The sequence below is a fragment of the Saccostrea cucullata genome, unplaced genomic scaffold (assembly GCF_032062105.1).
Source record: "Saccostrea cucullata isolate Sc308-1 unplaced genomic scaffold, CSIRO_AGI_Scuc_v1 ctg5638, whole genome shotgun sequence".
Taxonomy (NCBI): Eukaryota; Metazoa; Mollusca; class Bivalvia; order Ostreida; family Ostreidae; genus Saccostrea; species Saccostrea cuccullata.
In genome coordinates this window covers 1-21,111 of record NW_026929621.1, presented here as the reverse complement: position 1 = coordinate 21,111, position 21,111 = coordinate 1, and the positions used below count along the sequence as shown (strand labels likewise).

The 21,111-nt window shown below is 36.8% G+C and overlaps 1 protein-coding gene across 1 annotated transcript; it reads right to left on the bottom strand.

The window, feature by feature from the left end:
• Positions 1–3,593: 3,593 nt before the first annotated feature.
• Positions 3,594–5,407, bottom strand: LOC134281471 (non-muscle caldesmon-like). The gene is made up of 4 exons (XM_062763931.1): positions 5,269–5,407; positions 4,643–4,872; positions 4,012–4,178; positions 3,594–3,844 (listed from the first exon to the last, which is right to left on the bottom strand). The coding sequence occupies exons 2-4, from the start codon at positions 4,861–4,863 to the stop codon at positions 3,594–3,596; spliced, it is 639 nt and encodes a 212-aa protein (XP_062619915.1). The 5' UTR covers positions 4,864–4,872; positions 5,269–5,407.
• Between the last annotated feature and the right edge of the window lie 15,704 nt (positions 5,408–21,111).

Here is a 21,111-nt window from a genome sequence, read left to right as displayed (position 1 = left end):
ATTTCCGTGTAATTTAACCTCAGAATCTTCAATTCAGTATTTTTTTTTTTTGGCTAGCTTCGCTCGCCATTTTAGAACCAAAGAATATTTAAAATCAGATTACCAGACTGGATACTTGTAGTCAGTAGATCAACATGACAATGTGCACTCAGTAGATGTGATGAATCACTTTAAATACAAGCCAATTCTTATACACCACAAAAGATAAATTTTCTTGTCAAAGAATTATACTTCCCGATAAATTAATACAAAGTACACAGTGGCGGATTTAAGGAAGGCATACAATGTGTATGACCCCTCCCCTAAAATTTCAAAGTATGATATGAATTATATTAATATTGCCGTACTTTAGTACAATACCAATATTTTTGTGCTTAGTTTTACTCTTAGAATACAAGTGAAAAACCCAAGAGTTTCAGGGGGCTTCGCCCCCTGGGCCCCCTTCATTCAAAGTATGATATGACTAATATTAATTATGTCATACTTTGGAACATAACTAACCAATTCCAACATAATTGTGCCTGGTTTTACTCTTAAAATACACAAAAACCTACGAGCTTCAGGGGGCTTCGCCCCCTGAACCCCCTTCATTCAAACTATGATATGACCAACATATTAATAATGTCATACTTTGCTACATAATAACCAATACCACTACTGTATAATTGTCCTGGTTTTACTCTTAAAATACCCGAAAACCCAAGAGCTTCTGGGGAATTTCCCTCCCTTGGCCTCAACCAGTGCTTCGCCCAGACCCAATGGGGGCCTTAAAGCGGCCTCTTGCCTGAACGAAGTTATACACGCCCCCCATCCTGAATCCGCTTATGGTATATAAATGATTTGTCTTTTAGAATCAATCGATCAAGGTGCCGTAAGACAAAGAAGAAAATACTAGTAAATAATCTGTCCTCGATAATCTTGAAAATAAATAATCTGTCCTTGACAGGCATGAAAATAAATAATCCGTCTCAAAAAAATTGCCAGGCCACCCCCTCAGAATCAAATGGTCGTCCCCTAAAACTAATCTAATGGAGTACCATTTTGAGAGTATTAGCAGAAATTTCTATTTTTAGTAACCAAGGCAATAATGTTCATTAGTCAGAAACCGATACACAGAATTGTGTATCTTAAATTAGTCTACTTGTGGGCCAAGTTATATTGAAATCAGACCAAAACTGTAGGAGACATAGCATTTTGACAGAATTTCACAGAAATTTCTATTTTTAGTAACAAAGGAAACACTTCATCGAAATTAAAAACCGAAACACAGAATTATGTATCTTAGTGTAGACTACTTGTGTGCCAAGTTATATTAAAATCAGACCAAAACTGTGGGAGGAGTAGCATTTCGAAAGAATGTCACAGAAATTTCTATTTTTAGTAACAAAGGCAACACTGTTCATCAATATCAAAAACTGATACACAGAATTATGTATCTTAGTGTAGTCTACTTGTGTGCCAAGTGAAATTGAAATCAGACCAAAACTGTTGGAGACATAGCATTTTGAAAGAATTTCACAAAAATTTCTATTTTTAGTAACAACGGCAACACCGTTCAAGGAAAACAAAAACTGATATACAGAATTATGTATCTTAGTGTAGTCTACTCGTGTGCCAATTTATATTAAAATCAGACCAAAACTGTGGGAGGAGTAGCATTTCAAAAGAATTTCACAGAAATTTCTATTTTTAGTAACCACGGCAACACCGTTCATCGAAATGAAAAACCAATATACAAAATTATGTATCTTAGTGTAGTCTACTTGTGTGCCATGTTATATTGAAATCAGACCAAAACTGTGGGAGGAGTAGCATTTTGAAAGAATTCCATAGAAATTTCTATTTTTAGTAACCACGGCAACACCGTTCATCAAAATCAAAAACCAATACACAGAATTATGTATCTTAGTGTAGTCTACTTGTGTGCCAAGTTATATTAAATTCAAACCAAAACTGTAGGAGGAGTAGCATTTTGAAAAATTGTTTACAGACAGACAGACAGACGGACGGACGCCGGACGCATTACTATCGCATAAGCTCTTCTGGTCTCTGACTAGTAGAGCTAAAAACATAGCATGGCTTGACATGGAATTTGACTGTCGCATTAGGTATTAGGAATTGCAAAAAAATAATTTATATGCAGTGAAAAAAATATAATCTATGATTTACTACAACATAAAATGATATCAGAAGCAAATAGAGAGGTTTAGCAAACTAACGTGTACGCGTACTTGTACGTGTGAATTACAAGTTAGAGTTACACGTACAAGTTGTTATTACTTTTGTTGTTTAGCAATTAAAACGTGTACGTGTACGTGAAAATTTTTGAATGTAAAAGTTTTTTTCATTGGATAATAATAAACATTTGTTAGCTTATAAACTTTGATTTTACAATCTTTCGAAAATGGCACTAAATTTAAAGATGCTGGCCGCAATTTCGGAAGACGACGACTTATTACTTCTGGAAACAAAATCCAGTAAATATGAATCTGTACTTCAATTAGAGGACATTTCAGACCAACAATGTAAGCATTTATTTCGCTTTGATAAAGCTGGATCGAATGAGATCAGACGTGTAATGGAAGTTCCAGAGGTTTTTCGGTGTGCGAATCGCACAGTGTGCAGTGGAATGGAGGGGCTATCCGTTGTAATTAGGCGTCTTGCATATCCTAATCGTCTCGAGGACTTATCCCCGCTATTTGGTAGAACAAAATATGAGCTTTCAAACATATTTAACACAGCACTTGACTTCATATACGACAATTATGCCTTTCTTCTCGATACACTGAACAGACCCTGGTTGTCACATGGTGAGCTTCAAGCCATGGCTACCGCTATTCGGGATAAAAATGCTCCTCTGGAAAACTGCTGGGGTTTCATCGATGGTACCGTTCGACCAATATGTCGTCCAGCGCACAACCAGAGAATTGTTTACAATGGCCATAAACGAGTGCATGGCTTGAAATTCCAAAGTATCATGACCCCTATTGGAATAATTGCGCACTTTTATAGCCCAGTGGAAGGGAGACGACACGATGCTGGTTTGCTTAGAGAGAGTGGTGTGGAAATTGAAATGCAGAGAAATATGACTATGCCCAACAATGAGGTCTACTGTGTTTTGGGGGATCCAGCATATCCCTTAACGCCATTCATTGTACCACCCTTCAAAGGTGCCTTTCTTTCTGCTAACCAAGCACGTTTTAACAGGCGCATGTCAGCTGTAAGAATTAGTGTGGAGTGGGGATTTGGGAAACTGTTGAGCCTGTTCGCTTTTCTTGATTACAAGAAAAACCACAAACTTTATCTTCAGCCTGTTGGAAAATACTGTAAAGTCGCTGCCTTACTAACCAATTGTCATACATGTTTGTATGGGAGCGAAACTGGGTCGTTTTTCGGGCTGCATCCACCCTCCCTTGAAGAATATTTACATCGTTGACTGTTCTGAAATATTTTCATTCAAATGTAAGACGCAGAGTAAAGAAAAATGTGCAAAACAAACTTAAGACATGATTTAAGTTTTATTGATATTTATTTATCGTGTTTTTCAATTTTGATATTTATTGAATAAAATTTGAAATTTGCAATACACAAAATTATTTTTGATTCAAAGCTTTCTGGAGAAGCTGCAACATTAGAGCCTTTTCCTTTTTTTCAGTCTCTACTCTTTCCCTTCTTTCTTCTCTTTCTAATTCAAATCTTTCCCTCTGAAGTTTAAGTTCTTCTCCTCTCAGTTTAAGTTCCTCTTTCTTATATTCGCTTTCTTGGTTAGATTTTGTCTGCAGATACTCCATAATATTAGTTGTAGAATTTCTTTTTTTCGGAGTTTGGTCACCTTGATCTTCATCTAAATGGATCAAATACCAAGTAGATTTATAAATTTAAAATCAATTCTCTCACTAAAATCAAGGGAAAAATTTTTAAGTGATTTGAATGATTTTTTTAAATTTAATCTTAATAAACACAAATTGAATATTTACAACAAATTTTAAAAATAGCGTTTTTAAAGCCTACCTTTGCTTAAATTTTCAAGAGCACGTTTTCGTATGTCTTTTCCTTTTTGATCATCGGCAGACTTCTTCTCTTTCTCACTTTCTTTTACTCTCTCTTCCTTCTCTTTTAATTCCAATATGTCGTCTAATAATGTTGTTTTTTCGTCATATTCTTCAGAAACTCCTGATCTAAGTTAGAAAAAAAACAATATATGATACTTTTCTGAATCTAAAAATCATGTAGGTCTATAGTCATACATGTAATATATAACTTAAATCAATAAATATTTGAACTCTAGTCATTGATCTGCTTCAACGTAATTAATTTCATTTAAAAAAACCATTGTTCAAAATTCTGCTTGAACGTAACATGTGATTCTTAAATATTTCCGAACCCCTTTTGACTTTTTAGTTCCCCCCCCCCTCTTTAAAAAACATTTAAAAGTCACCGCACTGATTATGATTAGAATCTTGATAATGGATATATTTTTTTTTTTTTTAACATGCAGCATTGTAATTTATCTAAGAATACCTGCCCTTCTGAATTTTCCTTATATAAAATTATATAGTTAGATGTAATACCGGCCATATACAAGCCATATACAAAGTATATTTAAAAAAATCAGATTGGGAATATGTGATAGTTTTTATACTTTTTCTTGCTTTCTGCATCATTTTTTCTATGGTGTTCCAACAGCAGGTTGGTTCTCTCTCGGACTCTCCGGCCATCTACCGTGAATCCAGCCCTGCTAATAGCGTCACTGACGTCAGTCCACTTCGCTCGATCTTTAAACGGGTTTTTTGCCAAAACTTCTCTCAGAAGTAACAAATCATCCTTCTCGGAAAATCTTATTTGTTTCTTACGCTCAGACATGTTAGGAAACTGCAAAATAATACAGTGATACTTTTTTTATTACTGTGTATTTCAACAACCCTGCCATGCCCCCCTCCCCCCTCGACCAAACCGTCTCTGTATGAATTGTAAAAGATGATTTGTGAACTTATATCGTGTATCACTAATTTGAACAAATTAATGCATAAATATCTAAAGAAAATGTTTTTTAAAATTTGTCATAATCTTGATTCATATATGTATTTTGTGACAGACAAGGTAGTAAATAGGTGTGTGTATTTGACAAGCAATAAGATACTTTTTTCAATAAGAACTTATGTTTTTTTCTACCAACATCCGCATTATATCTTCTATTTTTCGAAATTCGTTATCTTTCTTTCAAACAAACATCAAATAAAGAAATATCAGCTACAAGTTTGTACTTACGTGTACTCGGTGATTTACACGTTTCGATAAACGTGTAGAAATTCGTCATTAACAAGAATGATGACGTAATACACAGACTTCCGGGGGGAATCCCCTGCTACACGTACAAGTACGCGTACACGTTGGTTTGCTAAACCTCTCTAATAAATTATATACTTAGTTTTTCTTTTTCAAATAATTAAAATACAGTGTATAGTTTGTCTTGATGATCTGCTTCATTGAAAAGGGTACATTTACTCAAGGTTCTGTCAACAAATTACTATTAATTATTACTTCAATGGAATCAATTATTCTTTTAAAACATATTTACACACTGCACGTTAACCATTCATATCGACGTTGTTTTGACGTTACAACGTTGAGTAGCAATTCCTGACGTTGCATCTGATCATCCATACATTTTGGATCTACTAAGATCTCACTAAACAAGGTAAAAATGTCGAATTTCGTTGGATTCCCAGCCATATTGATATTCTGGGTAATAACAAGGCTGATAACTTAAAATCGCCATAATATCTTTGATGTTTATTGGCTTTAATTTTTGGCCCTAGCTAGCGTATATAAAGCTGTGTTCGAACAGTTTCGTTCACTTGGTTGAATCTCTCATTCAATGCCAACCTCAAGGTACACGGCATTTGTAAGCATTTGTCAAATCTACCCTTGCCTTGCATCCATTTTGAATACACTCCCTTGCTTTGTATGATGTCGTGCCTCTTGGCCGATTCAAAGTGCTTCTAAAAAAATAACTGCCGACAATTTGCCATCCTTGCATCTATGATCTTCTTTTAATTTCAGTATTTTGGGGATTTAGCATTCTCGACAGATAACATAATGGGGGCTTGTTGATCTTACATATAGAAGGACACCTAAAGCAGACATAAATAGTAAATTTTCTGGACCCTTTGATTTGATTCCTCAAATGATCTGGAATACATTTTCATGTCCGATTCTGGAAGATAAAAAGATGGGACTCCATTGCTTCCTCGTTGGACTTCGGATAGAGAAATTGTAAATTCATCATTTTTAAATTTTTTTTTTCATTTTAAATTTTTTTTAGTTAACTGCATTTTCAATTTCTTTTGAATTTAAGGATATATACATGTACTGGAAATTTTTCTCCTTACTTCCGTGTTCACTAAATGAAAACAATGTTTGATAGTATACGTACTTTGTGAGAAACTTGAAACCTTTCTGAGGTACATGTATATAGTGACATCTCCTTATGTCAAATATTGCTCTGTCGTATCCAAAATAGAACTTGGTCTAAAAATGTTATGATAAATCTGTATACAAAATTCCTATTCTAAATCCATTCATTACTTTCAAATAAAAGTACAATAAACAACTACACACCATTTGGACAGAGCAACGACACGCAACAGCTTTATTGTACAATATACATATAACATGCAAAATATAAAAATCAATTTTTATATACATGTAGATTGATTATTTATTGTTTAACGTTCCTCACGAGAATTTTTCACTCATATGGAGAGGCCACTACATGCCGGTGGTAAGCTGCAAATTTTGTCCCATGCTCGGCACTCAGGGCTATTTAGCAGGGATGGATCTTTTTCGTGGCAGCACTTTGTATGACACGGGACATCGGTTTATACGGTCTCATCCGAAGGACCGGTCCCCACGTCCCACAGTTGGTTTCAAACCCGCGACGTAAGGATCACCTCCTTATTTCGCGACTTTAGAGTCGACGCTCTAACCACTGCGCCACGCGGACTATGTACATGTAGATATTGGAATGAATAAATAAAGATAAAGTTTAAACTTTATCATGCTCTACATGTCGTCCTAAACAGACACTTAAACCATTATTCACCTCGTATATCCTTGCTAACGAGACCGATTCTAAAGAATGACGTGTAATTATACCCCGCTCAACAAGTTGCGTGAGGTTTAATGTTTTTGACCCGTCCGTGAGTCAGTCAGGCAGTCCTGTTTTTTTTTGTCAGCGCAACTCCTCAAAAACCGCAGCACAGAATTTCGTTCTTTGCAGATATTTGGGACACAATGTGGAGATGTGCATATTACCAGGAAATTCCAATTCCTTTATTTTTTCCGGGAATTTCTCCACTTTTTAACTTAGGTTTTTTACCATACCTTGAATATAGAGATGAACAGTTTGTCAGCACACCTCTTAAACCGCTGCACAGAATTTCGGCAAACTTTGCAGATAGTTAGGACACAATGCAGGGCTCAACATTAACTTTAAATCAAACTAGACCAGTCGGACTAGTTATTGAAAATTTTACTAGACCTGACCTCTACTTCACTAGACCTGACCTTATATCTGTGATTCACTGAATGATACATTGGTATTATTGCTAAAATATTTACATGGACATGAAATCAATATATATTACACATTTTTAAAGGAAGTAATATTGTTTCAGTGTACATTTGTAATCTGATGAACTGGAAATAAAAATTACTTTTAAAGTCAATTAACTTGAATGCTTAGACCAAGTATTGATAAATTACACAATTGTTTTTAAACTTCTTTTATTTAAGGTAGGAAAAAAACTTCTTTGTTTAAGCAAATAAAAGTTTTGATTTGACTTGAAAACATAATATCATAGTCATCAATGATCAGAAGATGCTTAACAGAATATGTTGAGAGTTAATGAAAGAACTGCGAACGATAGTATTGTTCTCCCGCCTACCCCCAAGTCAATTTTCAAAAGTTAACATATTCGATGAATTTTTTTATATTTTTTATAGATAATTATATGGATTTTCATAAAACATTACTTATTTGGGAACACAAAGAGAGATAACTCTAAAATTTGGGTAAAAGTTGTGTTTTTCACTATAGAAATCAATGGAAAACGGAAAATATTTTTAATACATCTTTCCCCCCCGTGTCACAAAAATTCCTTTTTACAGGTAATATGGAATGGTATTTCACAAATTCATACCAAAGCTTTTTATGTGACACGGGGGGGGGGGGGGACATATGTTTATTGACAAAAAACGATAAAAATGCTTATTTTCCACCAATTTCAAAGCGATATACAACGGAAACATTATATTTTATTGAAATATTTGTTTTATTTATTTGCCTAAAACATAAGTAAAGATATAATGAACATTTAATCATATCCAAGACTATTTCAAAATACGGTGATGCTTGAAACTCCGATTTCAATGGAAAATATCGTCTACCCCCCTTTTTTCAAGAGCTGGAATTATGGATAATTAACTGTTTAGCGCTGGTATTAGGACGATGTATCAATTACCATTGAACTGTTCTTTGTGTTAAACAAAGATTTTATGGCCACATTGCTATTCATATTGAATTAATTGGTTTCAAAATGTAGGCGGGAATCAAGAGTTAGCGTGCGTGTTTCTTAAACACGTCTTGCCCTTTGTCCTCCATGCCATCACAGTACTGCAGCTCTACTGGCATTGTAATCCTTAGATTCTGGACCTGCGATAGGTATGGTCATCAAGTAGTTCAACATTTCATAATTCAGACTTGCCCTCCAATCAGATTTTATCCTTGCCATGACAGAGAATCCACGTTCACAGATGGAGCTGGACATGGAAATACACATGACTATTTCAGCAAGCATAAGTTTGTTTCTGAATGTGTCTTTCAGGTTTGGATAACAAAACAATCTCTGATAAAACTCATCTACTCCGATTCCAATGTTTTGACCTCTCATGTGAACTTTCAGACCTTGCCATTCCACCAACTTTAGTTGTTGAACATTGCAGTTCATCCTGTTCAAGACCACAGTATACTACTCACATAAGGCATTTATCTCCTGTTCTCCATAAATTGCTCTTGCAGCATCTGTTTCAGGTAGGTTAATAGGATAGAAAACTTGCATATCCTTCAATAATTGGTCTGAATCTATATCTCCTACTCGTTTGTTAACATGGTCAATAACAGGTTGAAGGCCATACTGTTTCCTTTTCAACTGATCAGGTGTAGAAGTTGAGCAAGAAGGTTAACACCTTTGAATATGTTTCCCTCATCAATATTATCAAGAAAAAAACTGCAACTTTTCTCCATGCATTTGCTGCAGTGCGACAAGTTGCAGAGTAGCAGTCTCCAGAGCCTCCACAGCATCAGGAAAATACAGCTGTCCTTTTGGAATTTGAGGGAAAAGCTCACTGAAGACTGCAAGCACATCTGTTAGAAAATGCATGTGGTGAAGAAGGTTGTAGTCCTTCAGATGTTTTAGAATAAATTTTGCTCTGCTTTGGACATCAACTGACCCTATTTTTCCCTCCACTGTGCTTTTAAAATGATTGACAAATATTTGGTAGTGGCGTAAAAGAACATTGAGACAATTGCTTAAATGTGGCATCCATCTAGTGCCGTCCCGGTTAACTGGCTATATCATTTTAGCCTCCATAGCTTCTGCTGGCATCTGGAGTTCTCTTAAAGCTTTTGAGCTGTAATGATAGTGTTTATGTAGCCTCAGCAGTTACTGTATAGATTTAAGATCGGCAAAAAGTATCGAATGTCTTTCGTTGCGTCTAGATCTCCCAATTCGAGCCTATGACACACACAATGCATCGCAATTAAATTTGGTTCTTAATCTTTCAGAAGCTTCGACACACTATGTTTTTCCCCCAGATTCACACTAGCACTTTCCAAGCCAGTACCAATTACACGTTCATTCCAGTTCCACCCTTCTTCAACACTATTCATGGCTGATTCAATAGCAGCTAAAACTCTTCTGCATGTGCATTTTCTATGCCTCTATTTCATTTTCAGATGCAAAAGTATCTGTAGCACCATCAAACATGATGGAGGGAACCCTAGCATTTTTAAAGCCTTTTGAGATTTTGCTGCTGGATATCATTAAACATAAATGTATGCTCCATGAAACGTCTACATGCCATATCAGTCTGATAACTAGAGGGTAATTCTCCGTTTTTTGCTGGTCAGAGACCATAACATCGTCTCAAGCCACGGTCCGGAGTCCGCATATATAGCTCTCTCCTACCCGTGGCTGCTTGATCACAAAAAGTGTCGTAATCTTGAATATTTACGCCTCTCTATTGTGACGTCATATTCAGTCAGTGGCAAGTTTTGTTTCCATCGCAATCGAAATGAACAACTGACGTCAACAGTATACAAGAAATGTTTCCTATACTGCGATTGGATATTGAAAGGTCGCGATAAAGTTCATCATCCGACTATGCTTTACTCGCATTGGTCAATATTTTTATGAGCTACGAAGAATTCTCTCCTCGTTCAACCACGGCCAGATGGGAGAGGAGCGTACGTTTTGACCGTGGTTTGCGACGATGAGACCATAAGAGCTTATGCGATGGTAATGCATCCGTCGTCCGTCCGTCAGTAAACAATTTTTCAAAATGCTACCCCTCCTACAGGTTTGGTCTGATTTCAATATTCGCAAGTAGACTACACGAAGATAACTAGTACACACGTACATGTACTAGTATCACTTTTTGATTTCGACGAACGGTGTTCCCTTGGTTACTAAAAATGGAAATTTCTGCGTATAATTTGGCTTTTTGGAGTTAAACCTTGGTCCAAAATTCTATGTCCGACTTATGTAAAAAGATTCGTATTTTAGAAGGTCAATCTTTCTAACATAAGCTTAAAAAATACAGCCGACTTATAGGCGAGTATATACGGTACTTTCAAAATGCTACTCCAAATACAGCTTAAGTCTGATTACAATTTAATTTGGCATGCAAGTAGACTACACTGAGATACTTTTTAAAATCAGTTTTGCGTTTCTGATTTTGATGATTGATGTTGCAATAGTAATTTAAACTGAAATTCTGTAAAATTTTATTAAAAGCTACTCCTACAGTTGTAGTCTTATTGCAATCTTGCCACAAAGAGACTGAATCAAGGATCATTATTCTATTTATTGCTTTCGTAAAGTTTCAAGTCCCAACTGCTATTTTTTCTTCCTTTATTATAAGTACAAACCAGTAGAGCTACAGTATCGACAGAAACTTCTGGTTAGCCAGAAGTTCAAGTATGTTTGGGTAAGAGGTAAACGGAAGCTCATTCTTTGCGATGAAAAAAGGCAGTGTTAAAGTCATGGACAATTTTTTTTCTTTCTGATTTTCATTCAATCTTTGTACAGCTATATCAAGTGCCCCAACAAGGGGTGGCCTTACTGCAGCCATTTCATCACTTAAGCATGCGGCTGATTCGCTAGCTCTTGTGTCTACTTAACCAGTGTAAGTGCAAACAACTGTTTTTGATTTCTACTTTAAATATTCAATATTATATTTTCTTTGTGATACAACATGAGACTTGCTTGCCTCGTGTTGTTTTTTAGCATCTACCCGAAAATTACTCGTACCTAATACAAAAAGATCCCCTTTTTCATATTTCCTACAAGGGATACAAAACATCTAGTTTTCAATCTCATCGTATGCTACCTATTTGTGATCGTCTTTCCATTTGGAAAAAAGTCCCGTTTCCGCTTTTCTTTTTCATACTTTTCTTTTGTTTTTGTCCTTTCCTTTGGTTTCTTTGATGTACTACCCTCTTCGTTTTTTCCTCCACCGGAGGCGGAGAAACCAAAGTCAAACAACGACATGATCGTCACTGTAAACTAATTGATGGTTATCTTTTTTAGGTCACCTGAGTAAACTCAGGTGACCTATTGCTATCTGTTTTCGTCCGTCGTCGTGCGTCGTCCGTCGTGCGTTAACATTTGAACATTTTCAGCTTCTTCTCTGCAACCACTGAACCAATTTCAACCAAATTTGGCACAAAGCATCTACGGGTGAAGGGGAACAAAAGTTGTGAATTTCATGATCCCTGCCCCCCTGGGGCCTGAGGGGTGGGGCCAAAACCACTAAAATTAATGGAATCTTTAAAAATCTTCTTCTTTACTCCTGGACATCAAGTAGTCAAACTATTTGCATGATTGTAATCAGCATTGAGTCCTCTACCAAAATTGTGAAATTCATGGCCCTGGGGTCAGGGGTTCTAGTGCTAGGGCGGGGCTAAATAAGTATATAGTGAAAATGCATTATTTCTTTGAAATTCTTCTCTGCTCCTGAGTATTAAATAAACCAACTAAGTACATAGTATGATGAGCAAGAGTGCCTCTACCAAAATTGTGAATTTTATGGCCCCAGGATCAGGGGTTCTGGTGTTAGGGTGGGGCTTTATATAGAAAATCTTCTTCTCTGCTCCTAGGTATTAAATAAACCGACTAAGTACATAGTTATGATGAGCAAGAGTGCCTCTACCAAAATTGTGAATTTTATGGCCCCAGGGTCAATGGTTCTAGTGTTGGGGGTGGGGCTCTATTGATTATATAGTGAAAATACATGATTTCTTTGAAAATCTTCTTCTCTGCTCCTAGATATTAAATAAACTAACTATGTGCATAGTTATGATGAGCAAGAGTGCCTCAACCAAAATTGTGAATTTTATGGCCCCATCGTCAAGGGTTCTGGTGTTGGGGGGTGGGGCTCTATTGATTATAATAGTGAAAATACATGAATTCTTTGAAAATCTTCTTCTCTGCTCTTAGGTATTAAATAAACTAACTAAGTGCATAGTTATGATGACCAAGATTGCCTCAACCAAAATTGTGAATTTTATGGCCCCATGGTCAATGGTTCTGGTGTTGGGGGTGGGGCTCTATTGATTATATAGTGAAAATACATGAATTCTTTGAAAATCTTCTCTGCTCCTAGGTATTAAATAAACTAAGTGCATAGTTATGATGAGCAAGAGTGCCTCAACCAAAATTTTGAATTTTATGGTCCCAGGGTCAGGGGTTCTGGTGTTAGGGCGGGGCTCTATAGATTATATAGTGAAAATACATGAATTCTTTGAAAATCTTCTTCTCTGCTCCTAGGAATTAAATAAACTAACTAAGTACATAGTTATGATGAGCAAGAATGTCTCTTCTAAAAAAGATCTGGGGTTCTGGTGTTAGGGTAGGGCTCTATTGATTATATAGTGAAAATACATTAAATCTTTGAAATTTTTTTTCTCTGTCTCTGGGTAAGAAGCAAATGAACTACCTATATAGTTATGATGAGCAAGGGCCCTAATCTTGCAGAATTGTGAATTTCAGGGGTGGGGGGAGGGGGGCTTTACTTGTATACTGAAAATGAATTAATTGTTTGAAATATGATCCTTTGTATTTATAAAACATTTATTTATTTTTTGATAGGCAATTTTAAGGGTGCCTTTTAAAAATTTGTGCAATGTGTGGACCTAATGTCTGGGGTTTTTTATGTCACATTGTTAGGGGCACTACTGATTATTGCTGAATATTACTGATTAGTTGGAGTGCATTTTTGTTCCCCTACCCTGCGTATGGGTATTCAGTAACCAAGCTAAGCAACTGCTAAATGTAGTTATGATGATCAGTGGTGCCTCTTTCAAAATTGTGAATGCCATATAGCATCTGGCTTAAAACATGAATCAAATTCCATACACTGTAACTGGGAAGTTGTTGCATAATGCTCAGGTGACTTATAAGGCCCGTGGGCCTCTTGTTTTTAAAGTAATTAATTTATTTTTTTCGTAAACAAAAATATCCCCACATATACGAGCTTGTCTCGGATATGTGAGTTGTGGAAGTGACCCTATTAATTTGATCATTCCAAAGAAATGAGGTCCACGTAGAATCATAAATGTCATTCTTTCCGGATTATCATAGTCCATTTGGGTAAAGTCTAATATTAAGTAATTCAACTTCCTTTCTAGAAGATCGAGAAAAGTGTAAGATTACAAATTTGCTGTAGGAAAAATCGCTCTTGATATTATTTGAATTTGGTAATTCAAAATGTTTGAAGCAAAATTCAAGTCAGCCATATCGAAACGGAGGAGCGCTAAAAAGGCACGGATGACAGCGCCGCACCCCATGATTCAACCTGAGCAAGTTCCAACCTCGGCTTCAGTATCGACGGTACAAACACCCCCAGCAACTAGGCCCCTAATGCGCCCTTGACATCACAGTTGGTAGAACTTCTCAGGCTTGGACTGTCCGCAACATCCCAAACAGCCTTACCCAACAACGCAGTAACACAACCACACGCAGCCATGGTACCGGAAATGAATGCAAGTGCTTCACGAGCGGAAACTAGCGGTTCTAAAGGTGCTGTTGAAAGTGGTATTGGCATGCAAACAGTGTTGTTAAGCTCAGTTCAACCTTCTATGACAAATTCAACACAATTTTCATTAGGATACGTTGATAACTCAACCAAACAAAAAATTGCTAACGGGGAGTATGTTAACTTTGCTAATTTACTGGTTAGGGACCCTAGTAAGTTACAGCTCTATCAGCATTATCTATGGACGCGCAGGGCCAAATAATTGCTCAACCAAAGCACGCTAACAAAATCACTTCAATTGAAAAGTGGACAGTTGCCTTTTTGATTTTTCCTAGTATTTATCTCACAGCGCACTCCAATAAAACACAACAACTGCTCAAGTAACTACATGATATCAGATTAGGGGCTGAGAAATTAAAGGGTTGGGTTACATACGATGAGCAGTTTTGGTTACGCATGGCGTTAAATCCAAATGGTAATTGGGAGGGGGGGTAATAAATAACGAATTGTGGCTTGTTTACATGTCCCCTTCTGTAGCAGTAAATAGCCAAAGGACATCCACGTATTACAAATGCTTTGATATGCACATCGCTGTACGAAGTGCAGTGAGATGCACCCTGCGTTACTTTGCGTAAGTGCACAAGCAACTCCGGCTCCAATTTTCCCCAATATCAATCGTACCTTTCTGTCAAACACGTCAGCAGGTCAGCAACCCCAGTTTCAAACTCCAAACCAGTTCTACGCTAGAAGGCAACCAGGGCCACAAGCAAGACATTTGGGACCTGGGCGTTTCCCCAATAAAAATTAATTCCGTGCGCAAATATTTGGATAACTATCCTAATAACTCGGCGGCCATTTTTTAAGGGAGGGTCTGGTCAAGGGTTTCGAGTTAAAATATGCAGGCCCACGCAGTGCAGTGTTTAGCAAAATCTTAGTATCCGCAATTCAACATGCTGATATTTTACAAGAAAAAATAGATAATGAAGTTAAGGAGGGGCGGGTGGCAGACCCATATGAAAGTCAACCAATACACAATTTGCACGTATTCCCAGTAGGAGGGGTTTATTTCACGACGATGGGGTACATTTATCGGAACTGGGGGAGGACTTGTTGTTGAACAACTTTCAAGGGGCAATCGAGCAATTTATGTCCGGTAAGAGTAACGCATACCCAGCTTAGGTATTGAGCAATGTGTAAATGTGCATATTACCGGGAAATTTCGATTCCGTTTTTTTTCGGGAGTTTCCGCACTATGAACTTAGACCATACCTTGAATATAGAGATGAACAGTTTGTCAGCGCAACTCCTCTTAAACCGCTGCACAGAATTTCGTCAAACTTTTCAGATATTTAAGACACAATGCGTAGACGTTCATATTACCAGGAAATTCCGATTCCTTTATTTTTTCCGGGAATTTCCACACTTTTAAACTGAGATTTTTGGCCACACCTTGAATATAGAGATGAACAGTTTGTAAGCATAACTTCTTTCAATCGGCTGCACAGAATTTCATCCAACTTTGCAAATATTTAGGACACAAGTATGTACATATATATATGTGCATAATACCAGGAAATTCCGATTCTTTTATTTTTTCTGGGAATTTTTTGCACTTTTCAACTTAGATTTTTGTCCATACCTTGAATATAGGGTTATATATCGGGTATGCAAGCTTGCTCACTTTTTCTTTCATTAGTTCCTGAAACGAAAGAAATCATATTTTTAGGTCACCTGAGTCACTCAGGTGACCTATTGCTATCCGTTTTCGTCCTTTGTGTGTCGTGTGTTAACATTTGAACATTTTCAGCTTCTTCTCTGAAACCACTCAACCAATTTCAACCAAATTTGGTATACAGCATCTATGGGTAAAGGGAAACAAAAATTGTGCATTTTATGGTCCCCGCCCCCCTGGGGCCTGAGGGGTGGGGCCAAAACCACTAAAATTAATGAAATCTTAAAAAATCTTCTTCTTTACTCCTGGACTTCAAGCAGTCAAACTGTTGGTATGATTGTAATCAGCATTGAGTCCTCTACCAAATTTGTGAAATTCATGGCCCCAGGGTCAGGGGTTCTAGTGCTAGAGCGGGGCTATATAGATTATAAAGAGAAAATGCATTATTTCTTTAAAAAATCTTCTTCTCTGCTCCTGGGTATTAAATAAACTAACTAAGTACATAGTTATGATGAGAAAGAATGGCTCTTCCAAAATTTTGAATTTCTTGGCCCCAGGGTCAGGGGTTCTGGTGTTAGGGTGGGGCTCTATTGATTATGTAGTAAAAATGCATTGAATCTCTGAAAATCTTCTTATCTGCTCCTGGGTATTAAATAAACTAAGTACATAGTTATGATGAGCAAGAGTGCCTCTTTCAAATTTGTGAATTTCATGGCCCCAGGGTCAGGGGTTCTGGTGTTAAGGCGGGGCTCTATTGATTATATAGTGAAAATGCATTAAATCTCTGTAAAGCTTCTTCTCTGCTCCTGGATATTAAATAAACTAACTAAGTACATAGTTATGATGAGCAAGAGTGCCTCTTCCAAATTTGTGAATTTCTTGGCCCCAGGGTCAGGGGTTCTATTGCTAGGGCGGGGCTATATAGATTAGACAGTGAAAATGCATTATATTTTCAAAAATTTTCTCCTCTGATCCTGGGTATTAAATAAACTAAGTAAGTAAATAGTTATAATGAGCAAGAGTGCCTCTTCCAAATATGTTAATTTTATGGCCCCTATGTCAGGGGTTTAGCTATTTGGTGTAAGGAGAGGGGGCTCTACATTACATTAATTTTATGAAAATCTTTTCCTTTGCTCCTGGGTATTATGCCAATGATCTAAGTATATATATATATATATATATATATATATATATATATATATATATATATATATATATATATATATATATATATATATATATATATATTTATGATGAGGAAAGGTGCATCTAGCAAAATGGTTAATTTCTTGCCCCCTGGGTCAGGGGTATCGTGGTTGGGGGGGGGGGTACATGTCTGAAAATAAATTAATGCTTTGAAATCTGCTCATTAGTATTAATCAACCATATTTGATGAAATAACATTTATGATGATATTTTGAAATATGTGGCCCCAGGGTCTGCGGTTCCTGTGGGGTAGGGTGGGGTGCACAATTGCATGGTTTAGAACGGAAGTGCATTTTTCTCTTAGTTACTCTGATCTAGTTATTGGTGTTAAGTGACTATCTACTAAGCATTGCTAAGTGTATAATTATGATAAGCAATAGTGCCTCTTTCAAAATTGTGAATTTCATGGCCTCGGGTTTAAAACACAAACCAAATTCAATTTTTAGAAGTTGTTACACGATACTCAGGTGACCTATAAGGCCCATGGGCCTCTTGTCAGTATGTGCAACATCTGCGAAGAAAATAAACGGAATTAACAAATAATTGGTATTTTTCTAAAGCAAAGGGAAACCGTCGCGATAGCTTCTTGATAGTAAGGTCGTGAGTTCGCATATCGGCCGTGACTGACATAAGTCGATGAAAAATAGGTGGCAACTGGCAAGGCACATAGAAGTGAAAGTTGCAAGCCCTGCAAATGGGAACTTAAAACCTAGGCCCTGTTTCACAGTAGACATTGGCACGTAGAGGTTCCTCACTGCTTAATGGCTGAAAGTGCTAAGTAAAGGTCAAAATTTGATTGATTGATTGTAGGCCTGCGTTGTTTAACGCCCCTCGAGAATTTTTCACTCATATGGAGACGCCACCGCTTGCCGGTAGGGAGCTAAAATGTACTATACTACGCACTCGGGGTCATTGATCAGTAAGGGTCTTTTTCGTGCCAGCGATACTGCGATACGAACTGATCACAAGCTGATAGAAGGGAAATGACATATTTTAAAACAAAAACCACCAACTTCACGAACAATTTTTGCAATACATGTGTTGTCAGTATAACCTCTGGAGTTTTCTACATTCAATCTTTGTTAACTCCTAACCAAGAACATTAAAACCCCAAAATATAAAAAAGTAGAACTTCAGATCTGATTAAATAGACATCTGATCTAAAATCAATCCATCCTCAAATTTCTCAGATGGAACAAATGAAGATAACGAACCGTATTCAACATCAAAAATCCATAAAATAATACAAAATAGGGGCACACAAACACGGACCTCCAAAACGTCAGAGGTTGGATCAGGTACCATGGAGGAGTAAGCATCCCCTGCCGACCGGTCCCACCCGCCGTGTGCTCTTAATTTGTCATCATCGGGAAATAACGGATAAATCCGTCGTCAATTCAGTGTATAAATTATGGACTAACTATAAGTGTGAAAAACGTAACTCAGCATTAAACTCAATGAAAAATTGTATTTGATGACAAGGTCATTGTACCGACCATAGAACTTACGAAAAGATGACTTTTAAACGAGACTGTTGAAGTTATGTTTTATTTATAGTGCTGCATTCTTCATCCAGTGAAGTATTTCTTTTTGGTGGAGTTTTTTGTTATGGAAAAAAATTCCACTGTTTTGCATGTCACCATAGGGTCGAGTAGCTGGAGATCTGTATATTTGTCTTTGACTATGACACTACAGATTCCGCAATGCAAAAAAAGGTAATTTACGGCGCAATAATTTTTGCGCACTTTTGGGGAGAATTTCCGCACATTCCAGCATCGGTCAATCAACTACCTTTCACTCCTTAATTCTAGACACATTCTGTAGCCAATATGTATATTTTATCCACCTCCCGACCATTTCTAGTTGTCTCTTCAGGCAATAAACTCGCTTGAAGTGAATTTTCAGCAATTTAAAATTCAATTTTAATCAAGCGAGTTTATCACTTGTGGAGACGGCTATATAAAGGGTTGGGAAATGGATAAAATATACAGATAAGTTAAATAATGTGCCTAGAATTAGGGAATGAAAGGTTAGTTAATTAACCAATGCTAGACAGTGGAGAGTGCACAAAAAGTATTGGGCCGTAAATTGCACATTTTCAGCTCTACTGGTCAGAGACCAGAAGAGCTTATGCGATAGTAATGCGTCCGGCGTCCGTCCGTCTGTCTGTAAACAATTTTTCAAAATGCTACTCCTCCTACAGTTTTGGTCTGATTTCAATATAACTTGGCACACAAGTAGACTACACTAAGATACATAATTCTTTTTATCGCTTTTTGATTTCGATAAAAGGTGTTGCCGTGGTTACTAAAAATAGATATTTCTGTGAAATTCTTTCAAAATGCTACTCCTCCTACAGTTTTGGTCTGATTTCAATATAACTTGGCACACAAGTAGACTACACTAAGATACATAATTCTGTGTATCGGTTTTTGATATCGATAAACGGTGTTGCTGTGATTACTAAAAATAGAAATTTCTGTGAAATTCTTTCAAAATGCTACTCCTCCTACAGTTTTAGTCTGATTTCAATATAACTTGGCACACAAGTAGACTACACTAAGATACTTAATTTTGTATATCGGTTTTTGATTTTGATAAACGGTGTTGCCGTGGTAACTAAAAATAGAAATTTCTGAGAAATTTGTTTCAAAATGCTACTCCTCCTACAGTTTTGGTCTGATTTCAAAATAACTTGGCAAACAAGTAGACTACACTAAGATACATAATTCTGTTTATCGGTTTTTGATTTCCTTGAACGGTGTTGTCGTGGTTACTATAAATACAGGGACGTAGCAACAGGGGGGCCCCCCCCACTTTTTTGCCCAATATTACATTTACTATAGGAAATGTTCATTGAAGGGATAGTTGCCCCCCCCCCCCCCCACTTTGTGACCATGGTATAGTGATAGAAAAGAAATGTGGGAAAAATTGGAATTGAAAGTAACTTGGCTTTGAAAAAGTTGGCCACTACCCCCCCCCCCCCCCCCCCCCCGAAATAGGATTTTCGAGCTTGGGCAACTTTTAATTTCCGTTTTTTTGTTTTTTTTTTGCTTGTCAACTTTTTCAGGCAAGTAAAAAAAATTTTCTCTGGTTGGCCCTCCCACTTTCAAATAGTAGCGTCATGGTCAAAGACAAATACATGTATATAAAACCATAACGCTACAAATCTGCAGCTAAGGGTCGAGGTGAGCTACTTCACAATGTAAAGCAAAATGGGGTGGAGTATCTGCTACAGTACATCGTGTACCGTGTTTAGTTTGTCCAAATCTTCCTGTTGGTCAAGTCAAAATTCAATTAATTCGTGCTGAATCATCCTGAGGTAGTGTGTACATTCAAGTTTGTTCAAATCATGGCCCCGGGGGTAGGGTGGGGTTGCAATGGCCGATCAAAGTTTTACATAGGAGTATAGAGGGAAATCTTAAAAAATTTTCCTCTCAAGTACTGCAAAGCCATGATTATTGATATTAATATGGAAGCATCCTCAGGTAGTGACTGTAGATTCTAGTTCAAATCATAACCCCCAGGGATGGGGTGGGACCCTAATGGGGGATCCAAGTTTTACATTAAAATATATTTTTAAAAAAATCTTCTTCTAAAGAATAGCAAATCCATGATTAATGATATTTATATGGAATTATTCTCAGATAGTGTAGAATTAAATTTGTTCAAATCATAACCCCCAAGGGTAGGGAAGGGTCTCACTGATGGATCAAAGTTTTGCATAGGAAAATAAAAGGAAAAATCCCAATAACAGAAAAGCTATGTCTAGTCATATTGACATGTAAGCATCCTCATGTATACATGTATTAAAGATTTAAATTTGTTCAAATCATGCATGAGTACCCTTTGGGGTATGGAGGGAAACAATGGAGAGTCCAATTCAAATTATTACAAAGTTATATACAAACAAA

Excerpts from the sequence above, each read along its gene's own strand:
- LOC134281471 (XM_062763931.1), bottom strand. The coding sequence starts at position 4,863 with ATGTCTGAGCGTAAGAAACAAATAAGATTTTCCGAGAAGGATGATTTG. Across the intron at positions 4,179-4,642 it reads GATGCAGAAAGCAAGAAAAA|ATCAGGAGTTTCTGAAGAAT; the intron begins GTATAAAAACTA and ends TTTCTAACTTAG. Across the intron at positions 3,845-4,011 it reads TCTTGAAAATTTAAGCAAAG|ATGAAGATCAAGGTGACCAA; the intron begins GTAGGCTTTAAA and ends TGATCCATTTAG.